The sequence below is a fragment of the Zootoca vivipara genome, chromosome 4, assembly GCF_965207765.1.
Source record: "Zootoca vivipara chromosome 4, rZooViv2.hap1.1, whole genome shotgun sequence".
NCBI classification, from domain to species: domain Eukaryota; kingdom Metazoa; phylum Chordata; class Lepidosauria; order Squamata; family Lacertidae; genus Zootoca; species Zootoca vivipara.
The window spans coordinates 91,853,887-91,880,072 of NC_142587.1; the positions used below are offsets into that span (position 1 = coordinate 91,853,887).

Here is a 26,186-nt window from a genome sequence, read left to right on the forward strand (position 1 = left end):
TGCAAAACTGAAACAACCGGCCATGCTGGAAAACTCATAGTCTACTTGGTGTGAGCCAAGAAGCAAAAGAAAAGGTGGAACAATCATGTGACAAAGAAATTAAAAATATTTAGCATTCATATAGAACAGGGGTCATGGCGTAGTGCCCTTTAGGGGTTGTTGGACTCCACTTCCCATCAGCCCCAGCCATCACGGCAAATGGTCAGAGATGATAGGAGTGGCAGTCCAGCATTTGAAGGCCACCACATTGGCTCCCTGATATAGAACTTCCTAATGTTCAAAGCATCACATGCATAATCTGTCTTTATATACTGCTGTCAGTGCACATGGCATTCTACAAAGTATGGCAGGTCCCTGTTCCAAAGGCCTTAAAGTCTAAAATAAACACAGGGAAACAACACAGGAAGGGAAGGGGGGGAGGGAGGGGCAGGCAGTAGAGGAATGTGTTGTTGTTGTTGTTGTTGTTGTTTGTTGTTTTAATTCCACCTACTTTGCTAAGTTGTGTATTTATTACCTGCCCTTCACCCAAAGGTCTCATTAAAGCATTAAAACATGGTATTAAAAACAACTTAAAAGAACTGTCAACCACAGAAATAAGTTGAGTCCTAAAAACATAGAGTGTCGAGAGCCAGGGTAAAAAAGTGCATCTTCAGCATTCTCCAGAAGCTGTATAATGAAGGTTCCAGGTGTACCTCTGTGGAGAGGGTGTTCCATAGCTTAGGGGCTGCAAAAAAGAATGTCCTCTACTGGTCCGCCACCCCTGGGGCTCCAAGGGTGGTGGAATGGACCAAGAGGGCCCCCTCTGCTGATCTTAGCACCTGAGGATCTGTAGGGAAGGAGGCAGTCTTTCAGATATTTGGGGCCTGACTCATTTTCCAAATGATTTCGCCGGCTTCCAATTTGATCCCTGAACCCGGCATGTTTTAGCATGTTAACACCACAGTCCCCAAACAAGCCTACATGCAATATCTGCAGATTAATTAAAAGGAGTCCGTTTCCTTCATAAAGTTTTTTGATTTTGAAAGAGTTGTCCTCATCAAATGATGGAGATGAGAGTGAGAATTTCAAAATTCAATTACCAGTATAAAAAGGACCACTGTGATAGAGTTAAATCAGGCAGAAGGTTCTCAATTACACGTGAGCAATCCCATTAGGGTTCAGAGTACACATGCAAGGCCAGTGCCTCAGCTGCTATATGTTGGCATAGCTCTATGAAACTGTGGGAGCTTTGCTGATTTCCACAGTAGTATAGATAATAATGCCCTGGAGAACATAAACAGTATTTTGTATTGTATATCATCTCCATTCCTTAGCAGCAAAATATGTTCAAGAGTTGGTGCGGTCAAAATATAGCTTCTGACTTCCTCTACTCTGAAACAGCAAATAATTGTTTTGGGAATGACTGTAGTTTTGTGGTAGAATACATGCTTTTCATGTAGAAGGTCTCAAGTTCTGTCCTGACATCTCCTGGTATAGGGTTGGTAAAGATCCCAGTCTGAAATCCTGGAGAGCCCTTGCCAGTCAGTGCAGAGTAGATAAACCAGTGTTCTCAGTCCATATAATGCAGCTTTCTAGGTTTAGCCTTGTAGCAACTTAAAGACCATTTGATTTATTATGGCATTAGCTTTTGTGGACCAGAGTCCACTTCATCAGATGCTTGGTGGTTATCTACTTCATCATTTGACAAAATCTGGTGCCTTTCATGATGACAATTTGCAGAATGGACTCTAGAGCAGTGATGGGCAACCTTTTGAGCTTGGTGTGTCAAAATTAGCCAAAAACCGAGCATAACGGCTGGTGTGTCACTTCGAGAAAAAAACCATAATTTCGCGATATTTATAGTTTAAATAACAAAAATGTATAATTGTAATATATAACTATATTTAATAAACCAAAAACTAATTAATTAACCAAACCAAAAACCCCTTATTTATCACAAAGTGCCCAGAGTTGTTGAGCTTTTTGGGGGGAGCTGCTGACCAAGGTTTTGGGGTTTTTTTGGGTGTGTGTGTGCAAAAGCTGCTTTGCTTTTTTTGGGGGGGGGGGAAAGAACAGAAATAAATGACGAATAATACCTTTGCTGGAACTAACACGCAGCACCGACATAGTCTGCCAAAGCGCCAAAAACCCCAGCACAGAACGGGTTAAAAAACCAATCTCTGGCTACCAGCAACAAAAAACAAAATAAAGGATCCGGGTTTTAACAGCGGAGACAACAGCGGGAATGGGCTGATGGGGGCGCGTGCCAGCAGTGAGGGCTCTGTGTGTCACGTCTGACACGCGTGTCATAGGTTCGCCATCACTGCTCTAGAGTATGAAAACCTGTGCTCTTATAAACCTACATGCACCTTAAAGACTAATTCAAGGTGTCAAAAGTCTGCCTTTCTGAAAATTGCCTCCATCCCGAGATCCTTGTGGCCAGCTTATCATTGATGCACCAGAAACCTACATGGATTCATGCTGTGTGTTTTGACTGATAAATGCAGAGTAAACATGGATTCTTATGGTGACACATTCCTCTGAAAATTGATGGGGCCAATTCATTCATTGTAGAAATGTACATGTAACCTGTGTTGTTGAATTGTTCAAAAAGCAGCCAGTCATGACATGATATCATGCAGGCACCTGGAATATCCCTAGTATCTGAGCATAACATAAATCACAATCCTATTCATGCTTCTTTGGGAATAATTGAGCTCGGTGGGGCATACGTCTAAGAAAGAATGTACAAGAGAGGGTTTTTTTGGGTGTGTGTGTGTAAAATTGAATGTAATCTGCACAGTTATTTCTTAAAGCATATTGCATGATGGTTCAATCCACTAGGGAAATCAATTATCTGTAGCCTCACTTCAGGATATGACTCTCACCATATCTCCTCTTCTCTCAATTTTCATGCCATGGTACTTGGGCTGCTGTTCAGAACATATTCTTAGGACCACCACTTTCTTTCATGGTTCTTGCTCAACTGTTGTTGATGGCCATATTCAATAAATATTGCATGCATTGCTATGCTGCACTGGATAGAAGTTCCCAATTAGCTAAGTACTGCAACCCCCCCCTTTTTTCAAGTCAAGCCACGGACTCCCTACTTTTGAAAATTTTGATAACTCTGAGGTAGTTTTTGCTATGTGAATGGTGCCACAGAACACCAACTGGGAACTACTGAGGTAGGATATTTAATTCTGAGTCCCATGACTACCCCATATCTATCCCCCTTCCATCATGTACGCATTGAACATACCATTTTGGCTTCCTTGATTTGCCCCACTTCTAGCAACTTCAACATCTGATATGAAGTAGACGCCCTGCAACCATAGTCACTGAGACAACCACTGTTTGTCTGCCATTGTCACCACGTCCAGGACCATGGACAAAACAAAATTTAAAAATTTAAAAAATTCCTTCCAGTAGCACCTTAGAGACCAACTAAGTTTGTCATTGGTATGAGCTTTCATGTGCATGCACACTTCTTCAGATAACACGGCTACCTACCGGTAACTAGGACCATGGACAGTTCTCATTGCTGTTCCTCATGTTGCCACCAAGTCTTGGTGTGGAACCACACAACACATTGAACTCCATGATTCCAACCCACCCCCAGCTAATTCTGGAGCTTGAAGTAGAAGGTTTTCTTGTTGTGGCATCCAGAATGTGCAACTAAATGCCCCAACATATTCGGCTGTCCGCATTTACTTTACAGCTAGGCCATTGCTGTCTTAAGATGCTTCTTTTATGACCTGCTTTTAATTTATCTGCTGTGGGGGGGGATTTCCCTTGTTTTAGCCTTGACTCTGTTCAGCATTCATTTTAATGTTTTAACTGCTGCTTTTGTGTGAGGTATGGGTTTGCTTTGTATTTCTTAATTAAAACTATTGTTTTAAAGGTTTCCCCCCCCTCAAAAAAACCCCCAACTTTGTTAGGTAATACTCCCTGGAGTATTTCTGATAGAATATAAATACAGGAATGAATAGCTAAGTCTGGCATTTTCTGCTAAAAGCCATTCCCCCAAAGGAGCTTCCCCCTTAATCATCTAGCAGAAAAGATACCGTATTTTCCCATGAATAAGATGCCCCCATGTATAAAACAGCTCCTATTTTTTGTGCCCTAAAGTAAGAAATCAATATTTTAAATACTCAAGATTGCTAAAATGGTTGAGCTTTCTTGGGGAATTCACCCAAATTTGCTGCCGCTGAAGGAGGCAGGCAGGCAGACAAAGCGGGGTGGGTAGGCAAGTGAGTGATTGACAGTTAGCAACAGGGAGCGGGATGAACAGCTAAAGCGCTGGACTGTATTTTTACGTGTATAAGACAACCCCCGTGTATAAGATGAGCCCCTATTTTGGATTAAAAAACTAAGCAAAAACATTGCCTTGTAAACGAAAAAATACGGTACACGTACACATATTTTTTCCCCTAGTACTGTCAAAGCAGCTGGGGGTTGGTTGGGGAAATGGTATGAAATGAAAAGCTTAAGAAATTCCTCTCACTCAGTACCAGTCTTTCAGATTACAGCCTCAGCAGCTGCACACACACACACACACACACACATACACACACAACACCCAGAAGAACCATGGAATGACCCTAGGTACTTCAGTCTCATATACACACTTTTGCACCTGCCATAAATTGTGACACACTGTCAAAAACCAGAGCCATGTCTCTGACTCTCCTTTCTCCTTTTGTTTAGTAAAACTGCCATGTGTCCCAATGATGGTCTTCAGTTCTCCGGCCCATTCATTGGGGACCTCTCCTGTCACTATCTAGTTCTGCTCCTAGAACTGTTAAGAGTTCACACCTATCTACTCAAAATTCACAGTGAAATTGTTCTAAAGCAGTGGGGAGTGGGTTATCAAGTGCTCCGTGAAGCGTTTGCACACAAATTGGACATCAGGAGAGAGGGAGGGAGGGAGGGAGGGATAGTAGAAGATAAATTAAGTCAGTCCTCCAAGGCCAAAATGGTGGTTAAAATCTAGATAGTTAAACCCTATGACTAATTCCTTCTTGAAGAAACTGTAGCATGGAAACAGCATGGAAACTGAGAAATCAGTGTGGAAGTTAGTGTGAGACTAAATTCAGCATTTGTTATGTACAAGTACACCCGGAAGAAAATCTAGAGAATCTTTTCTGCTGTTTTAATACTTAACACCACTGTTTGCATCACCTTTTCTGTTTACACCAGAGATGGCAAGTGTAATACATTACGAACAAGGCAGCACTCAATATTCTCCAGTTTAAATATTCACATGAAGCTAGCATATTTCATGCAGCCAAATTACTTAAGGTAAAAATACTCAATTGGTCAACCATCTGCATGGTTTAAAGGTCATTCAGTCATTTTCTCCCTCTCTGGCTGCTTCATCTGTTCTGTGCCATTTTCTTCCTTCTTTGCTCTCATTGTGCTTGCCTTCATTAGCCCACACTTCTGTTAAATCCCATTGGCTGTGGAGACTCACATGACACCATCACAATCACATACTTTAGCGATGCAGTTGACGGAATCAACTAGGTTAAGAGAAAGTGAGGGCAAATGAGGCCAATAGCAGTGAGAGTAAAACGAAGGATAACAGCACCAAGAAGAAGACGTATCAAATAATACAAATTTGTTCAAAAGTATCAAACAATACATATTTGTTCATTTGTACTGTGGAACAGTGAAGCTGGGAGGTTTTTTTTTTTTTGCAGACACTGCTTTGAGATGAAACAAAAAAAGGAAGTTTGGCTTAACTCCATTTTCACACCTTTCCTTACCAATCTTTACATTTTGGTACAATTGTAACAGTTAGGTTTATGGAACATATGGCTCAACTCTTACAACAAAAGTTCCAAAATGATTTACAACAAGATATTTTAAAACAAACAAACAAACAAATGCAGAAATAAAACTACATAAGCATATTAAAAACTTAGTCAAAGAAGCCATTTGGTGCTGCCCAAATGGCCACTAAATAAATGTAAAGGGTTTGCCTAGAGCTGAAACAATGTCAAAGTAGGCCCCTGGCAGGCCTCTTTGGGTAGAGCATTCCATGGATGGGGAACTACTACAGAAAAGGCCCGTTCTCTCATTGCCTCCCTCCACATCTCCGCTGGAAGTGGCAGACAGAGAAGGGCCTCCTCAGATCATGATTTCTGCATCCGGACAGTGGCACTTTAGGTATAGTTCATTAATTTAGCCAACTAATTTGCTACTTTGGGAGTTTGCAAAGTATGAATACCCTTTATGTGTTTTCCAGGGATAATTTTTTTTTGTCGAGAAACGTCATGAAAATCATGTGCATTGCCTATACATATTGCAAGTGGAACAGGTTGTAATTTTATCTTGTCAAAAGCCCCTTTTGCCTGCTCTTCTTTATTCCTTTAAAAATATGGTAATTGCCCCTTTCCTCCTTGTAGTTAATTTTAAATTTCTGGAAGAATTAAGCCTGTTAAATCTCTTCATTCTCTCTCCCCCCCCCAAACTGCTCTTGGTCTCTATGGTAGCAGCAAGAATAGAATTACTTTGATCTCCATTTCTAAATGGCATCTCGTTTCTTCCAAGCATTGACCTTGTTTAGTGCGAATGAAATTTCCGATAAAACTCCATTAACTTATCATTTGTTGATCTCAGAGAAACGTCTTTAGGGGAGCAGCTTTAGCTCTGAAAGACAAAAGGTGATTTGTTTTAGAAAATCAATGAAAAGCGCCATAAACTAAGGGAGAAAATATGCAATTAACTGCTCGGTCAGACCCCATTAGGGCTTTAATACTGCTTAGCGTTGGAGTGCTGCATCTTACAAGTTGGAAAATGAGAAAGCAGCACATGAAAACTCAGACGTCTGCTCCTGCATTTAAAAGGATCCAGCTGCCATCATTGGTGTGCAGGGTGAAGGGTGTTTGTGTGTCCAGTTTCATGTAACATAGTGTGGCAGGATGCAGCCAGGCTTTCTAGCGCATGATGATGTGGTCTTTAAACTCCACACAACTCCAGATTAGGGTGGCCAGATTGTAAAATGGGTTTCATTGCAAGCTTATTCGCTGTACACTGCTTTGATTTTAAATACATACATACATACATACATACATACATACATACATACATACATACATACAAGCATACATACAAGCTCGTATCCCATTAAATCTGTCACTGAATTTTGACAGAATTACCCAATACACACTTTCAAACACAATATGCAAACTGAAGCAAAGCCATTCTTCAAAATCCACCTTTCCTATAAATTTTCAGTGCAGTTCACCTGCCAAGTAATGTGTTCAGAAATACATATTTTAGGGTAATGTGTGCATTTAAAAACATTATAAATGTGTATATTGTGCAAAATTGCATAAAACAGGAGTATATTATGAGAAAGTCTCATTAAATGCTGATGAATTTTCATGACTTCTTCCTTTTTTAAAATGCAAAATAATGTGGAAACACAGAGAACTTTTCTGTTTCATTTGTCTATCCGCTCCCCTGCCTGTTTTGGGTACACATCTGGGGCCTTGCTGTCTTTAGCAAGCATGGGGAGAAGTGAACCCAAAGACTAGGAGGAGGTGGGAAGCAGAATGGCCTCCCAATTCAGCGATGAATTTAAAGGTACACAGGAATCTCGCAAGTTTCAACCTGTCAAACCTAGTGGCCACCTTTAAATCCAGCAAATTATGGAGCATCCATTCAAAATGATTACTGCAGTGATGAATTTAATGCAATATAGTACACTCTAAAGCTCTGCATAGGGACATGGGTGGCACTGTGGTTTAAACCACAGAGCCTAGGGCTTGCTGATCAGATGGTCAGCAGTTTGAATCCCCGCGACGGGGTGAGCTCCTGTTGCTTGGTCCCAGCTCCTGCCACCTAGCAGTTTGAAAGCACAAAGTGCAAGTAGATAAATAGGTACCGCTCCGGTGGGAAGATAAACGCTGTTTCCATGCACTGCTCTGGTTCGCCAGAAGCGGCTTTGTCATGCTGGCCACATGACCCGGAAGCTGTACGCCGGCTCCCTCTGCCACTAAAGCGAGATGAGCATCGCAACCTGAGTCATCCGCAACTGGACCTAACAGTCAGGGGTCCCTTTAAAGCTCTGCATAGATTCCTGGAGTGACTCAAACACTGAACTCAGTGGATATGAATGGGGATAAGAAAATCAGAATAGCTTGCTTGGCCAGACCAATCCTCCCTCTAGTCCAGCATCCTGTGTGTAGTACGGAAGCTGTACTTCTCAGGACAGAGCAGGGTTGTGCAGAATTATTAAAACAGCAGAGAGCATTATTGGCTGCTCACTCTCCACCTTAGAACAAATCTATACCACCAGGTGCCATAGAAAAGCACTAGACATATCAAGAGATCCAACGCACCCTGGTCACCATTTGTTTCAGCTCCTGCCATCGGGACGGAGATATAGAACTATGCAGGCAAGAACGAGCCGTCTCAGTAACAGTTTCTTCTCTAGAGCAATTTTGACCTTAAATGGAAAGCCTGGACTTTGAAGTCATCTTATTTTACTTGTTATTTGTATTATATTTACTGCTTTTAATTAGGTTTTGTAATTTTGGATTATGCGGAATGCTTTATCTGAGTGGATGTAGCAACCGCATAATTTTGTTGTTCCCGCAAGGGGACAATGACAATAAAGGTATCTTAAATCATCCTGCATTCAACTTTATTGGATGTTGATGAGTTCTAGCATTATGAGAGGCAGATAATAACTTTTCTCTAGCCACTTTCTCCATCCCATGAATAATTTTATGAACTTCGATCATGTTGCCGATTACTCACCTTTTCTCTGAGTGAAAAAGTTTGGGACTGTCATTCTTAGAGTTTAAGAATGGGCAGGCAGGCAGTGTTAATGACTTCTGATGGTAGTGGTAGCAGTAGTAAGTTGGGCAGCCGGTCCTCTCCAGGCAGCCATCATTGTTTTGTTGAATGCTCTGGAACTTGTTTCATTCTGCAGCTTTTTTATGTGTGTGGCAGGGGTGGGTGGGGGAGGGGGGATAGTAGTTGCTGGGGTGGGGAGGCAGCCTCCAATAGCAGCCACCATTTTGGGTTGTTGTTAGATAAGGCTTCCTTGGGAAAAAAATGGCACCCAGGGCATTCTGGGGGTGGGGGAAAATGGTGACCACAAGGTGTGGTGGCAGTAGTAGGAAGGAAGGAAGGAAGGCAACTTTAATGTATGAATAGCCAAACGGATGTGCTTTTTAATAAATCAACAGTGAAATTAATGAGGTTTTTTTTAAAAAGCAGAAAATGAATAGAGTTGTTAAGTGAAAAAATGCTTACGAAGTTCTGCTATAATCCCGAGTAAGTAATAACATCAATTTATTTTAGTAATCAGATGTTTTCCACCACAATCTCTACTAGCCCCGGCCAGCACAGCTAGTTCTAACTAAAACTGAGTTTTGCTTGGTTTTCTAACAGCGTTTCTCTTTGCTAGATGCCTTAATCTCACTCTCTTGCTTGGAGTTCTGACTGCCATGATCCTTGACCCCTCCAGAGTCCTTGATCCTACAAGAAAGTGCTCTGGCCTTTCAAGGCATGACCAAAAAAACAAAAACAAAACCCATTATATGTTGATTGCAAACCCTGCTCTTAAAACCAAAATTGCTATCTAGGATAATAAATGGCCATTATCGCCACTCCTTATACTACCCAGCAATTTCAATTTTTAAGAAAGGGAATTGTAAATAAAAATAGCAGCACTTCTTATTCCTGAAGGACAACTTGCCCTGCTAGTTCTTCCCCCTTCAAATAAAAAAGTACACTTAATGCTGCTATTGTCTGCCTACAGGAACATTTTTCTCTCTCTGCTCCCGCCTCTTATTTTTGAAATGGAAAGCAGCATGAATCAGTTTTCTTTGGAGATGCAATGCAGCCTCCACAGAATAATAATAATAATAATAATAATAATAATAATAATAATTTATTTGTATCCCACCCTTCCGGCTGGGTTTCCCCAGCCACTCTGGGCAGCTTCCAACAAAGATTAAAATACATTAAATGTCACACATTAAAAACTTCCCTAAACAGGATTGCCTTCAGATGCTTTCTAAATGTCAGGTAGTTGTTTATCTCTTTGACATGTGAAGGGTTCCACAGGGCGGGTGCCACTACGGAGAAGGCCCTCTGCCTGGTTCCCTGTAACTTGGCTTCTCGCAGTGAGGACCTCAGTGTTCGCGCTGAACGATGGGGGTGGAGACGCTCCTTTAGGTATACTGGGCTGAGGCCGTTTAGGGCTTTAAAGGTCAGCACCAACACTTTGAATTGTGCTCGGAAACGATAAAAATAAGTACTAAATTTTTAAATATATAAAAATAATACATTTTCTGCTAATTATGGGGAAGACTCCTCAAGGACAACTATCCGAAATAAATATGAATAGCTGACACCTACATCCCATATTACACATTATGGTAACGGCTGGCTGTGAAGGAAGAAAAGCTTTAGCCATTGTGTGCTTGGCTGCTTTTTGCTTTGAAGGCTCCCTTGCACAGGAGGGTCAAAAGTTTAAGGGGAGGTTTTGCTCAGGATCTTCTGCAAAGGAGGGCCAAAGGTTCAGCCTGGGAACCAGGCAATTAAGAGAAAGTATAAACTTTTCCAGAAGCCTGCTGTCCTTCTGATGGGCTGAAAGGTTGGGAAGGGGAGTGAAAATACTGTATAGAAGTAAAGCTGGAAAGAGAAGTCAAGTTGGAAAGAGAACTCTTTTAGAGGGAACTGCAGCAGAAAGGAGCTAGGAGAACACTCCTAAGGGACCCAGAAGCTAAACTGAGTGATGTGACTTGATATGTATTGGCTTGAATAGGGAAACAGCCTAGAAAAGGTATAGCTGGGTGTCTTCTTCTTCTTCTTCTTCTTCTTCTTCTTCTTCTTCTTCTTCTTCTTCTTCTTCTTCTTCTTCTTCTTCTTCTTCTTCTTCTCTTGAGGACAATTATGCAAACTGTAAAGTTAAATGTTTTTTATAAAACAGTTTCCTCAAAAACTGGTGTCTCACTACACTCCTAAGTAACTACATTTGCGGCCAACTGTGCAAACACTTTCCAGTGGCCTGCAGAGTCCATGATGGTCGTTTGGTTTGGAAGCTACAAAGACACGAAGGAATCTGTCCAGGCCTGTTTTGGCCAGAAAGATTTGTTGTCCCTGCCTCTTTTGAGAACCATTGTGTTGCTAAGGCATGAACCATTCTATCCAGGTGACAAATTGTCACATTTACTGAGGGGACCCGGGTTTAAGTGCCTATGAAGGTCACTGGGCTATTTTGGTCTTGTCACTCTTTCAGCCTAATCAGAGCTGCGGTAAGGATAAAATGAGGGTGGAGGACAATGCAAGCATGACCTGGAGCTCATTGAAAGAAGGATAGGGTAAAACAAATAGAACTCTCTCCTGTATATAGGGTCATTCCACACATTACATTTCTAGGTGCAGGCTGCCTTAAATGTGCTCTTAAAAATGTAAACTACAGATGTAAGAAACATGGCTTGCGGACATGTCCATCATGTATGAAACTCGGCAGGGCGCACTCAGCAGGGAACAGCCACTGCCTGGAATACCCTCTTGATGTGAACTCGCCTCTGAGTAAGACATGTTGAACCCTGAGTACTGATTCAGGCTCCACACAGATATTGGTACTTTTAGTGTAGTATGTTTATTAAACAGCAGGGGTGTAGTGAGGCGACACCCGGGATGCTGCACATCGTGCTACGTAGAGGGGAATCGCACCCCCCGCGACTTCTAAACGGAGCCTAAACGGTCCAGGCTCAGGCGCAGATTGCGGGGCGGGGGCGTGGCCCCGAGTGCAACCCCCCCCTCCAGCAGGCAGCCACGTGGCGATTTCGGCAGGCATGCCTGCAACTTTTTTTTCAGGCTGCCGTGTAGAGGCGAGGGGCAGGGGCGCGGCCCCAAGTGACACCCCCTCCAGGGCGGTACCTGGGGCATACCGCCCCCCTGCCCCCCGCTTGCTCCGCCCCTGTTAAACAGGTTTCTATGCAGTTCCCTAGCAGAGCTCTAAATGCAGCAATGCAACAAGCACACTTAACCCACCATGTTTGAATAGAACAGGAGTATCCAGAGAGGTTGTACAAACTGCCACGAAACACACCTGACCCTGCAGCATGGTGCTAAAGGCACGCATCAGTTATTCAAGGATGCAGCCACTGATGCAAAACTAGAGCAGGGATTTATGTTGTTTGCACACCTGGCCCAAGTTATATAAAGGCAAAAGGATTCCAATTATTGAGACGTAAGTGCTTGAGGACAAAGGCCTGCATTTGTTAAGAGCTGTCTGACAATGCTTCTTTCTTAATCTACATGGTTCCTGGTATGCTGGGGCTCAGCTACATAATCCACTAGCTGTGATCACCCCTGCCCTTTCAGAAATTGACAACTCCTCCACATAATGCCCCGAATGACTTCTCCAGCTTTTTCTAGAGCCACACGTTCAGCACACCTGTTTAATAGCACAACGATCCTTTCCCTGGTCCTCCTTTTTAAGCAGCTTTAGAGGGTTAGATATGAACTGCAGAAACCGACACTCAGCAGTACTGAATCATTCATGGAATACATGCAATTTTTGGATCCCGGTGAATTTATCAGTACTGTTAGTTTTCATAAGAAAAGGAGCGAGATCCTTTGTCTGCTGGACCGCAAGTTTAGCCTACTTGCATCGGGGCTGGTGTTGCATATGTTGTGAAAGTAAAATCACTGGCACTCAAGAGAGATGATACACTCTTCTTTCTGATATGAAGCAGACATGTATGTGACTACTAGTGTTATGGCTCCAGTACAGTGGTATCTTGGTTGTCGAACTTAATCCATTCTGGGAGTCTGTTCGACTCCCGGAACCATTTGAAAACCAAGGCGTGGCTTCTGAGTGTCTGCAGGAGCTCCCTGCACTCAATCAGAAGCCGTGAAAGCCACGTCGGACATTTGGCTTCCAGAAAATGTTCGCAAACCGGAACACTCACTTCCGTGTTTGTGGCATTCGGGGGACCTGATTTGTTCGGGAGCCAAGCTGTTCAACAACCAAGGTACCACTGTATTTATGCCAGTTGCTGGGAATCCAAAGAGAAGATAGTTGCTGCCGTACCCAGGTCCTGCCTGCAGACTTTCCACAGCCATAGGTCTTTGGCTTGATCTGGCAGGACTGTGCATTTGCTCCTATAAAATCTGAACAATCAAAGGGGCTGGAATAGCCCTGAAGATGGACAGCCACTCCCCCCCCCCCCCCGTTTCCTCACCATACAATGTGCACTACTTTCAGCTTCTTGGAGGAAAGGCAGGCTAGAAATGCATTAAATAATAAATAAATAAATATGTAACATCTTGCCTCTCTTTGGAAAAATCTTTTAAGAATCCCCGAAGCCTGCTTCTCAGCTAGGCTTGGCCAAACGTCCACAACATCCATAATAAAAAAAGCAAAAATTACTTGTTGGTATTTAGAGCATGCTGTGAAGTCAGAAATCGAGAATTAGCCTTGCTGTGCCCCTAAAATCTGCCAAGTTCATTCTTAAGATGTGTACTTATGTACCATGCAAACAGCCTGAAATGACCGAACACACGGAGCCTGCTTCAAGTGCAGTTGTTTTATTGACTAGATGCATGTTGATAAATATTGATTGGGTGATGAGTTTGCAGAGACGTTTTGTTCAGCAAAAATAAAAATTGTTTTAACACTTATTGGCTATGTGTTTGGGCAGAAAAAAAGTTAATCATTCTCATTAGTTCTTGAGATACTCCAGATGAGGAAAGAGATAAAAAAAAACAAAAACAAATACAAGTGTCTGATTTAAAAATTGTAACACAAACAAATGAGCCAAGTAATGAGAGAGGCTAGATAAGAAATTAAAAAAGATGGTTTTTATAGTGAAAAATAGTCATGTAATAGCATGATCAAGGATGGACCATTGCTCAGTGGCAGAGCCCATGCTAAGCACTACTAAGTAACTGTCCCATCAGCAAGATTTGTTGTTGTTTAGTCGTTTAGTCGTGTCCGACTCTTCGTGACCCCATGGACCAGAGCACGCCAGACACTCCTGTCTTGCACTGCCTCCCGCAGTTTGGTCAGACTCATGTTCGTAGCTTTGAGAACACCGTCCAACCATCTCGTCCTCTGTCGTCCCCTTCTCCTAGTGCCCTCAATCTTTCCCAACATCAGGGTCTTTTCCAAGGATTCTTCTCTTCTCAAAGAGCAAGATTTAAACTTGCTTAGCAAGATTTAAACTTGCACAATGGGATGTTCCTGCTCTCCTCTGCCCATGCACCCCCTAAATAATTATTTTATTTTATTTTATTATTTATGCCCCATCCATCTGGCTGGGTTTCCCCAGCCACTCAAAATCTGGTGCAATAAAGAATGGGCAACTTGATATACTTTTATTGATGCTGTTCGTCAACAGGGTGAGAGGAGGAACCCATCAAAGACTGACGGAAATATATATTTGATTAATAGGAATCTAATAATACTCAGTAATATGAATGAGTATTAATCTTTTTATTAATGTGTTTTGGTGATAGATTCTTTAAGGTGGCGCCATCTTCAAACCAACACTTTCCCTCCAATGTCTGGTAGTTCATGCGCACAGAATATCTAACACACCACCCTCTTGCTTCCTTCATTGCAGCAGAGCCACACCAGATGCCCAGCGCACAAGTGTCCCGTTGAATCACCTGGATGGATACCTATTCAGCACTCTGTGGTAAGTCGGAGCCTTTTCCTCCCTCTGTTGCAATGATTAAAGAGAATAAAGGAGATGTCTTTCTCCTAGAGGCAGCCTTAGGGCTGTATACCAGAATGTCTGATAAAACTATCAGAGAAAGGCCAAAATAAGGGTACGACCTGGTCTGTGTGAGTGAGTTTTTTCCAAAGCAATTCATAGTTTTGCTGGAGTTGTGGTTCTGCACTCTGCCACTGAGGGATTGAAAATAATCTCAAAAAAAATTCTAGAAAAAGATCTGTTGGTGATGGGTGAAGCCCAGGAGAAGACAAAGATCCTCTTTCCTGATTTCACGGTTCTCCTTGCTTTCAGGCATCTGAATTAGATACATTTTCAGCTGCTGGGTTCTAATCCAGACTTTCTAACGCTGCAATCCTCCCCATATTTACCTGAAAGTAAGGCCCCATGAAATCACCAGGATTCGTTTCTGCGAAACTGCTTAGGATCGGGCTGCAGAAGTCCTAAAATTAATGCTGCAGTGTTCACATTAATATGGTCAGGAAAACTGACATTTTGAGTTTTGCCTCTTCCAATCGAGTGTTAAATCTTTAGTCTTGATACCCAAACTGAGATGTTATAAATTTCAAATCAGAGGTGTGCAAGTTTGGATTTTAAACCATCCAATTTCTTCCCACGATTGGTGCGTTACTCAGAAGGTTTTTTTGAGATAAATGGAAACAGCTTTAGAAACAACTCTTTCCCATCTTATGGCAAACAAATAAGTAATACCTCCGTGAATGTCCGCCCCGTCAACCGTCCATTTCAGCGAACGTCCATGAGAAACCCGGAAATACCGGAACGGGCTACTTCCAGGTTTGCAGCTCGCGCATGCGCAGAAGCACAAACCACTCAGTGTGTGTGTGCAGAGCGGCGATTTGTTGAGTGTCCGTTTTGTGGAGCGTCCGGGTCCCTGGAATGGATCCCGGACTCAGAACAAGGTACTACCACTGTAATTTAAGCATGTGAGCAGCCCTCTGAAAACTGCCAAACAGTGTCTACTTCTTTAGCATTTTATATGGTTGGTGCTGTGGGTTAAACCACAGAGCCTAGGGCTTGCTGATCAGAAGGTCGGCGGTTCGAATCGCTGCAACGGGGTGAGCTCCCATTGCTCAGTCCCAGCTCCTGCCCACCTATCAGTTCGAAAGCATGTCAAAGTGCAAGTAGATAAATAGGTACTGCTCCAAGCGGGAAGGTAAATAGCGTTTCCATGTGCTGCTCTGGTTCGCCAGAAGCAGCTTTGTCATGCTGGCCACATGACCTGGAAGCTGCACGCCGGCTCCCTCGACCAATAGAATGAGATGAGTGCCGCAACCCCAGAGTCGGTCAAGACTGGACCTAATGGTCAGGGGTCCCTTTACCTTTACTTTTATGGTTAATGTTTAAATATGCAAGGTGCTGGCTGTCAGGTGGGTAGAATCTCCACTCCAATGATGTCTGTTCCATGTGGTGGTTTTGCTGGAGTGCTGATGCTCACTGCACATACACAGAGACTAAGAACCTTTGAAGGATTTGTGCTGGCTGCTGGAGCTGTTTCCATTGGATCAGGCATCCCTAAACTGTGGCCCTCCAGATGTTTTGGCCTACAACTCCCATGATCCCTAGCTAACAGGACCAGTGGTCGGGGAAGATGGGAATTGTAGTCCAAAACATCTGGAGGGCCGAAGTTTGGGGATGCCTGCATTGGATAGTACTTGTTTGGCTCCCTACAAGATGTTGAGGTTAACAAACTGTGACACTGCCATCTAATTTAAATTGGGCCTCTGTTGTGCAGAATATTCAATGTGTACTGTAAGTACACACTGACCAGAGAATTATATTACAGGAGAGAGTCCAAAGCTGCAATCTTATATGCAGTTACTTGAAAGTAAGCATCACTGAACACAGTGAGACTTACATCTCTGCGTAACCATGCATAGAATTGCACTGTTGGACAACAATTCTGTGCATGCTTATTTGGGAGTTAGGTTGCAATACGAACCCCACTTACCTATGAGTAAAGGTAAAAGGTAAATGACCCCTGGATGGTTAAGGTGAATATGGGGTATGGCGCTCATCTCGCTTCAGGCCAAAGTAACCAGCGTTTGTCCACAGACAGTTTTCCGGGTCATGTGGCCAGCATGACTAAACTGCTTCTGGTGCATGGAGGACTGTGACGAGTGCCAGAATGCACGGAAATGCCATTTACCTTCCTGCCGCAGTGGTACCTATTTATCTACTTGCACTGGTATGCTTTCGAACTGCTAGGGTGGCAGGAGCTGGGGCGGAGCAATGGGAGCTCACCCCGTCATGGGGATTCGAACCGCAGACCTTCCAATCAGCAAGCACAAAAGGCTAAGTGGTTTAGATCACAGCGCCACCCGTGTCCCTTTACCTATGAGTATCCAGTCATCTCCCTCTGCTTGGTTAAGTTACACTGTTCCCATTCACTGGAATGCTCTGATGTTTTGGTACATGTGAGTGCACTCTTTTCACATATTGCAGCTTCCCTCTGAAATGGGTGCTGGGGTTGGGTGCTGGAACTCCAAATAGGGGAATAATTTTGTTCAATTATATACCAACCAGCCGTCATCATTGTGATCATTCACTGCTCAAGGGTGATGTTGTGCTATGGTGTGTCTTTTCGTTGTAATTGCTATTAAAAATTAATATCCCACTTTTCAGTTCAAAAATAGGCCTCTTTAAAGTGCCTTACAAGGGAACACAGTCAAGCATCATAAAAGAGAAACAACATCACATCATATATACTTAAAAAAATAAAATCACAGCAGGCATTTGCAGCCTTTATCCTGCCCTCCCTGCTCCTGTGCGGTCTGGGTTGTGCCTGAAATGTACAGCTGTGTACCAAACATACATACCAGATTTCATTCAAACATCTCGATGTTCCAGGGGATTGTCATGTTGCAAACAGAGAAAGCTAAATAGACCAGTTAACTCAAAGGCATCCCTTGAATCAGTCTATACCTGTTTAAATGTCTGTCTTTCTGATTTCACTTCTTCTAAACCAAGGAAAGCCTTTTTAGTGCTAGTCTTTCAAATGTTCCCTGCTTTTGGCCTTGAAGATAGTTATCCTCCAGTTCCTTTAGGAATCCCAAGTTGTGTATGCATGGAATTTGCTGAGCAAGAGCATCCACCTTGCTACCTGTTTTATTCTCTTATTATATATGCCATTTAATCAATTTATAGACTGATGCATATAGGGAAGTTTGCAAAGTAAAAGGCATACGACTGCAAAACTAAGATACAGATAAAACAAAAATATCCAGTGTCAATAAAACCCCCGAATCAAAATATTGAGCAGTGCAACCCCAAAATTAATAGCAATAATTTTTTAATAATTTTATTATTTATACCCCACCCATCTGGCTGGGTTTCCCCAGCCTCTCTGGGCGGCTTATTATTATTATGATATTATTATTTATACCCCGCCCATCTGGCTGGGTTTCCCCCACCACTCTGGTGGGCACTGCAGGGATTCAGAGGGGTGTCTCCTAGCTCTACCAGGTGTTGCTTGGGAATTGAATTCCAAACCTTCTCTATGAAAAACAAATTCTCTAACGCTGAGCTGCGGTACTCAGACCTCAGTGGCATCAGTTGTTTCAGGAATTCCCCACTCCATCCCAAGTACCCTCCTTTTCTCTCTTACCTGCTCCCCCCCCCTGCACCTCTGTATGCCTTCTGGTGCCCTTAGAAGCACTGCTGTTACATAAACACCAGCCTCCTTTGACGGTTATAGTTTCATATCCAGTTTTCTCTGATCTGCTCATTGTTCCTTCCTTTAAGACCTTTGATTCTGTTTAGTTGTTTGCAGTCTACGGGAGAGGTCAATGCAGGATTGGATTTCCTTATTGAAATGTCCTTATTTAAACTCTTTTGGCAATGGAGAACAGCCTAATTCAAATTAATTGTCGAAGGAGGGAGCTGTGTCTGCAGACTTTTCTTTCCTGGTAATGTTTTTGTAGCGCTTGGGTTATAAAATATTCCTGAAGGAGCTCTCTGCACAGGGAATCTGTTAATCATGAAACCTTAGACTAGTTTCTGGGTAGACTTTATTACATAATAACTGGGATAATTTCCTCTGTAATGTGCTGTCCATAAGGAAATAGAACATGCATTGAATATGGATCTAACACAGAAATTACTAACAACCTCTGTAGCCAGAATGGTGTTTGTGGATGGAGGAATCTATCAAATTAATTTTTTCCCCTGTTTCTCCTTTCCCCCCATCTCCCCATCAGTCTGCGATATTTTTAAAGAAAAAAACGGTCATGAAGATTTAACAGCAATTTAGTGTGGTTTCCTCCCTCATGTGCACGTTTGTAAGGGGTTTTTGTCAAATATACACATCAGGGTACTGATTCTGACACTTCATTGCCATGGCAAAAATGTAACTCAAATTGTAGTGCGGTTGCTACCTAGAAATGTTCATCATGGTGGTGGAAATTGGTGAAAAGGAATGCAGGATGTCCTTGTCCCCCAGAGAAGTTCTCATCCAGAGCAAACCCACCAAAAAAGCAAGGAATGTGAGTGAAAGCCAAGGAATGTTACTTGCACGATGGTCATCATGAATTACAGACATTACTGTGGTTTATGCCTGGCGCTGCTGGTTGGCGAATTCACAGCACAGGCGTTAATGTGAGGCTGAATTGCAAGCTTGCATGTTTCAAGCTTCCTGGCAAGCGGCTCTACATTTTTGTAAGTCACCGTGATTTAACAATGAAACAGCAGCGTGTTACATAGCTTTGGAGCTACTGCACTTTTACAGACAGGACCTCTACCACTCCCCTGGGGATGCACAAGCCAGCAACCCTCAGAACGACATAAAGCAAATAAATAGTTTAATTGCAGGGGCCCATTAGGGCCAGTGCGGAGGCCAACCGTAGGTGGAGACCGAGGCAATGAAAGGCAGAGGCAACTCATTCTAGTTTTGTCCCCATCTTCCTCCCTGCTGAGTTCTGCAAGGGCAACATTGAGACTAAGGAAGGTCACCCTCTGGGTTGGTTGTGTATCTGCTCAGTGTGCTGTCCAGGCGGTATCTGTTGGTGGGCAATGTTCAGATCCCTCTGCTCTCATGTGGTGTAGTGTGCCAGTGTGGTATAGTGGTTAAGAGCAGTAGACTCGTAATCTGGTGAACCGGGTTCGCGTCCCCGCTCCTCCACATGCAGCTGCTGGGTGACCTTGGTCTAGTCCAGGCATAGGCAACCTTTGGCTCCCAGATGTTTTGGAACTACAACTCCCATGATCCCTGACCACTGGCCCTGTTAGCTAGGGATCATGGGAGTCGTAGTTCCAAAACATCTGGGAGCGAAAGGTTGCCTATGCCTGGTCTAGTCACACTTCTCTGAAGTCTCTCAGCCTCACTCACCTCACAGAGTGGTTGTTGTGGGGGAGGAAGGGAAAGGAGAATGTTAGCCGCTTTGAGACTCCTTTGGGTAGTGATAAAGCGGGATATCAGATCCAAACTCCTCCTCCTCCTCCCCCTCCTCCTGGTTCTTTATCTTCAAACCATACCAGAGATTTAAAGCACATTTAAGGGGTAAGCTATAGTTACCAGGATTCCTGAGTTGGTGGGGTGCATGGAATGTGCTGTAAAAGGTCTAGTTTGCATGCCACCTTGGCCGAGCAGCCTTTCAAATGGGGGCACCTTCAAATAGAAGACGATCCCCTGCAAAGCAGGGCACCCGGCAACTCTACTGTAAAACAAGGTAGGTCTACCCACCCAAAGCTGTTGACGAAGAAGCTCCCTGCTTCTCTTCCAAACCCTACTAGCTCATAAATTCCACATTCGAGGTGGGTGGTGAAGAATGTGTTTTGTGGTTTATGTGCTTTGAACATTGCAGTATCCAACTCCCTTCAGCCTGCAATTCCAGTCACACTTACAAAGCCTCTTTGGAGCCAGTAGGCCTTACTCCTTGAGTAACAACTGGACAGGGGGAGTCATTGTTAACAAAGATATACCTATGCTTTGTTTTGCAGAGGTGATCTTTAATTTTAATACTCCCCCCCCCCATGTTGCTCTGTTCATGTACTCCTGCAGCTTTTCGTTACAACTGAGACACCTACGTTTATGGCTCAAGGCACCTCACCATCTGCCTCTTTTATCTTAGCCTCTATGAAAACAGCTCTTCCTATTGTGATGCTGTTGGTGCTGAGTCCCACTGATAGTCAGCTGCTTTGGAAATGATTTATTTGGAGCAGTGGGTTGTTTTTTTCAGGGCCAAAATTGATTGACATTTAAATCCCCCTTTTATGAGGGTGGAAGCCATGCTGGCTAAATGCTTGTATGCTTGAGTTATGAAAAAGGACCTAGAGGACGCATTAGGGAGAACCTGTTGAATATATGAGCTGTTTCACAGTGGTACAGACTTCTTCGGAAGGTAGTGGATTCTTCTTTGTTCCTTCCAGCCTTTGTTTATTAGGGGTGCATATGTATATTTTTTGCATTATTGTGGGGTTGGACTAGATGTCCATTGAGATCCCTTCCAGCTCTTGGGTCTGAAGATTGGGGGGGAAAGTATTGCTTAACAGAAAGTAGAATATTTGGATGTCATCCTAGACATTCAATGTAACTGACAGATGGAAAATTGGAAGTCATTTTTCTTTTCTTCTTTTTATTCATTTTTTCTTTCTTCTTTGGTGTCCTCTGCTCTGGGCCATTACTCGGGTCCAAGTATTACACACACATGAAGGTGTATGGTTGGTGGAAGGACCCTGAGTAAGAGGCAGGGAAGGAAAATGCTCCCAGGTGAGAGAGCTAGGAGGGTCCACCCCTTTTGTGGGTGCCTAGGTTTAAGAACTACCTTTTAGAGAGGACTCTGGTCTTTCTTTTCTCTTTGTTTCTTTGTTTCTTTCATCTTATTGTGTCATGAAAAAGCTTTAATAAAATCCTATGGGGAAAACGAGGTCCCTCTCAGGTCCATGATACCCTCTGTGAACATTGTTGGTTGAAATATACTCGGAGTCGAGAGTGAATTTCATGCTCTTTATTCAGCTCGTAGTCATCAAGGAGAAGAAGAGAAGAATGCCCTTTTCCCAAAACCATCTGCTTATATACATTATTTACACAATGGGCTTTGCGTGATTGGCTACTTCAGGGCTACATCTGTGGGCCAATCAGTTTGTGGATTGACTTCTGCCAGCAGCCTGATTGGTTGCTCCTGCAGGCCAATCAGGTTGCGGATTCACTTCCACCTGGAGTTGGATTGGGTGGCTCCTGCGGACCAATCAGACTGCTGATTCTGGATCCTATTGTTCTATGATTCAGCTCAGTACATAACATTGGTACTGAGTGTGTGTGGTTTGTTTAGTACTTGTTGAACTAGGAACCCCCTGCCCAGGGTGAAAATTAGCCTAGTGAGTTATTGTGGCCTGTGTATACTTAGGCCTCAGAGCCTAAGACATGGATGTGGCCCTCCAGATGTGGTTGGACTACAACTCCTATCATCCCTGTCCATTGGCCCATGCTGATTGGGGATGATGGGAAGTGGAGTCCAACAACATCTGGAAGCTTTGTCATTTCAGGCCTAACAAAACAGGCATTGCAACATCGTCTTCCGTGGCTTGCAGGCAGTATTAAACCTCTGCATTGGCCAGACCTGGGAGCCTGGGTTTCTGTAGTTAGGTTCAGTTTTGCCTGGGGAAGAGACCAAAGAAATTAAGTGACAGGCTCTGCAGAATTGGTGCGTTTTGAGCTTTGGTTTGAAAGCTACAGACACACCATACATTTAAAGCACATGGCTTCCCCCAATGAATCCAAGGAATTTTAGTTTACCCCTTAGTCCCCAGCACCTTCAACAAACTACAGTTCCCAGGATTCCTTGGGGGAAGTCATGAGCTTTAAATGTGTAGTGTGCCCACAGACGAGGGTATGTTCTGTATGTTCTGGCAGGCATTTCGATGCGTAATGGAAAACAGACAGAGCTTTACACAGACCAGTTATTAAAATAAATCTTGCATTGCATTTATAAGATAATTAAGTGCCAAGGTTTTAAAATAGCGCAGTATAAAAATCATGAGAACTTCATATATTCTTTTCACTTTCTTGGACAATGTAACTCTTTTTTGGATTCTGAAACCTTTGGGTTTTTTTTTTTTAATTGCTTGTTTTGAATCTTCCACCAGAAATTGAAGACGGGGAAATCTGCAGGAGCCTGAAATATGTCTCCTCATTTCACGAGCTGGGCTAAAACTTCACAGCTGTCTCAACATTTCAGAAAGCCAGCTAACATCTAGCACCTACTAGTCCTTGTAGTGGCTCTCCTGCTTGCTGAAACAACCACAAAACATTAACTTTTGATCGTTGAAGCTCAGAATTCATTTGAGTTCGGAAAGGGCAAACTAAACTAATGGCAATGTTGTAGAGACCACTTGGAGGCATAGAGATATCAGTGTTGGGGGCTTGTAATGTTCTCACCACAAACACAAGTTGAGCATTGGAGCCTCCAAAGTCTTCTCCTGCTGAGAAAATAATCCCTTTCATTCTCTGCTCTCACCACAACAGCTCCCTAGACACTGTCTCAGATCCAGCGGCCTTTAGGGAAAATTACATCCCTCAGGTCTATTTTTCCCTGGCTCTGGTACCTGCACAGCACAGTGCCAGGCAGAGCCGTCTTTCCTATTGGGCTTACTGGCGCATTGCACCAGGGCACTGCCCTCTCGGGGTGCCCCAGCGAGTGGGGGCTTTGCCGCCGGCCTCCCCTTTCCCTGCATGCCCACCAGCTGTGCTCCGTCAACCATATGGCTGGCAGGCGTACAGCTTGCCTTCCAAGCCTCCGCGGGAGGAGAGCGATCCCTGCAGAGCACTTGTAAATACATGTCAGGCTGCGAGGCAAGGCTTACCTTCCCCCTGTATCTGTAGATAACAGCACAAAGTGGAAGTAGTCTTTTCCCAGCAACAGAAAGGTTTATTAAGCACAGCACAAAATCCAGTGTCCATTCTCACCGTGCAGGTGCTCCCAATTGAGTTCCTCCCACTTCCCTCTAGCTAACTTCCATCTTCCCGTCTCCTCACCATGTGATTGCTCCACCATTGAGCCTTTTGAGAGGCTACCCTATCCAGTCGTCTTGCTCTAGGACTGATAGGCTGCACACTTTCTAGTGAGGGAGAGTGAACTAGCTCTCCCTCCTCCTGTTTACTCTCCCCCTCGTTGTTCTCCTTTCAGTTTGGCCCAACTATCAGTCTCTGAACTGTGTCCCTCTGCAAACCATTGCTCTAGGTCGATACTACCTTCCTGCTCCTGTAGAGCTTCAGGATCCCGGCCTTGTGCTGAGGGAGAGGGGGGCTCCCACCATTCCTCTTCAGAGACTGATCCCTGTCAATACTGAAGTGTAGTATGAGGATGGATGATTCTGTCAATTTAGTTCCCCCCAGTCTTTAAGTCTGCCATGTTTCTATAGGAGTTGCGATTTTTTTATTTTAAAAAATGTGCTTATGAAAATATGTTCTCAGCATTTTTCTGCACATTTCCCTATTAGCCATTTCCCTATCATCCATTTCAATGCAATGTTGATTAATCTTATGCATGTGTGCATTTATTTTCACTAATATGTGTATTTCTTTATTTGCACCCTTTTCCTCAGACACATTTTTGTACATGTTTTTGGGTTGGAAAACTGTATTAGGAGAAGTGCAAATTTCAAAAGACAGCTGTGTTTTTGTGTGCATAATGCATCAAGAAGTATGAATTAGGGAGGGTCGCAGTAAAATGCAAACTGAGCCTAATTTCTCCTCCATCCCTAGTGTGGCGCAAACCAGGCCGTTGATAGTGAAGACAGATAACCTGGATCAGGCTCCCATATTTTTAGAGAATTGTGTTTTAATATGAAACTTCTCCCACAGGAATGATGTTTCTATCCAAAGTCTTCAGCTGGAACTGTAATCACAAGTCACCTCTTCCTGCCTCAACTTGCTAAGCTTTCCAGGAGTCCTTAAACTAGATCTTTATGTGTTTGAGCATCCACAAAAGTCATTATCAGCCACCTTGTAAAAAAATCAGCTTTGTGGAAGCTTGGATGATTCAGTGTGATTATGAGGATGAAAAGGTGAATAACCCTTTGAGAAGTGCAGACTCATATCAGTTCAGAAAAAAACCTACTAGTTATTACTGAAATACGTTGCTAAAGTTAATTTATCACTAATATTTTTTCCAGCTCTGTAAACGACTTCTTTCCATATAAAACAAAAGACACCCAAAGCCTGTATATGAGCACTGACTCATAAAAGTAAACTAATTGAAATTTCCTGGACTTGAGATTAGCTGCCTAATGTGCCATGACTCCTCAAAAGCAATCCTGTAAATGCTTCATCTCAGTGTTCCCTACTGCATTAGGGAAGCTTTCCTGAGTTTTTACAAAGCTCTGCAGGGATTGGAGAGCACAAACATCTGCCAGAAATGAATAAACAAACAAACAAACAAACAAACAAACAAGGGAAGACTCAAAAGCCATTGTGGGTAATTCTTACTGCTTCATGCTGTAAAAGTGAACCTTTTCAGAATGAGGAGTACCTCCGGTTTTAATTAAAAATCAGAGTGACTTGGGGATTAGCAATCTTACAGCAGTAGGATGAGCAAGTTCAGATCCAGCAGATCTCTGGCTGAACCTGGCACAGCTGGGTTATGATGGGTTAACACTTGGCTCAGGTAGAGATACACCTACATAGTGTCCCCATGTTGGGTAAGCCAGGATGCAGGTGGCTGGGCCCAGCAGATCTTAAGATGACATAAGGCTTGAAAAGGGGGCATGACTGGGGCAGGGCCAGAGAAGAGAGACTTAGGCTGGATCCTAGACCTGCTCAGCTCAGTCACATGAGTAAGGTAAGCCAGCAAATATGAAGATGTAACTCAAGCACTACTCTAAAGGCTTAGCCCTGATGCTGAGTGGAGTTGGGGGATGATCTACACACAGGAAAAAAACATGCTACAAATAAGTTATAACATTTTAACAAAAGAAAAAAAACTGTATGTAAAAACACAGAAACGTTTTGTGCTCTACAGCATCATCTGGTGTTGCATGTTCATAGCACATTTGAAACTCTGTTTTTTGGCTAATGTAGCTGAGTCCTGGATCTGGCATAACTTTACAACAGTTCAGCTTTTGCTGAGTTGCTTTTTCAGCTCCTTGTGGATAGGATTGCTCCCTTGGTGGGTGTGCCTCAAGAAGCTTGTGGAATGCAGCAGGTAACGATTCCTCAAGATTACAAATGAATGAATTAATGTTGACGAGACACATGCCAAGGAAAAGATAAGGCAAAATTTTGGATGTTCCAGGAAAATGCATTCATTCATTTATTTATTCAGATTTTGTCACCTGACTGACCTTCTGAAGGCTCGTCAAGGGCAATAAATAACGTGTAAAACTAGTCTGCTAAAATGCAGTAACAAAGATCCAACAAAAATATTTTAAAACTCCACCATCTGTATCAGCTTTGCCCCATTTTCCACACAAGCCAATGCCAGTAGAAAAGGTCTTGCAGAGAAAAGATATTCAGGCTTTAAAATGCTTTGACAA

At 43.2% G+C, this 26,186-nt stretch overlaps 1 protein-coding gene across 4 annotated transcripts in view; it reads left to right on the plus strand.

The window, feature by feature from the left end:
* Positions 1-26,186, plus strand: part of DLG2 (discs large MAGUK scaffold protein 2) — an 835,907-nt gene that overhangs the window by 149,948 nt on the left and 659,773 nt on the right. For all 4 annotated transcript variants that reach the window (XM_088668833.1, XM_088668834.1, XM_088668835.1 and 1 more), the window contains exon 6: positions 14,589-14,663. In XM_088668833.1, coding sequence (XP_088524959.1) covers positions 14,589-14,663 — 75 coding nt within the window. The remainder of the gene's footprint in view (positions 1-14,588; positions 14,664-26,186) is intronic.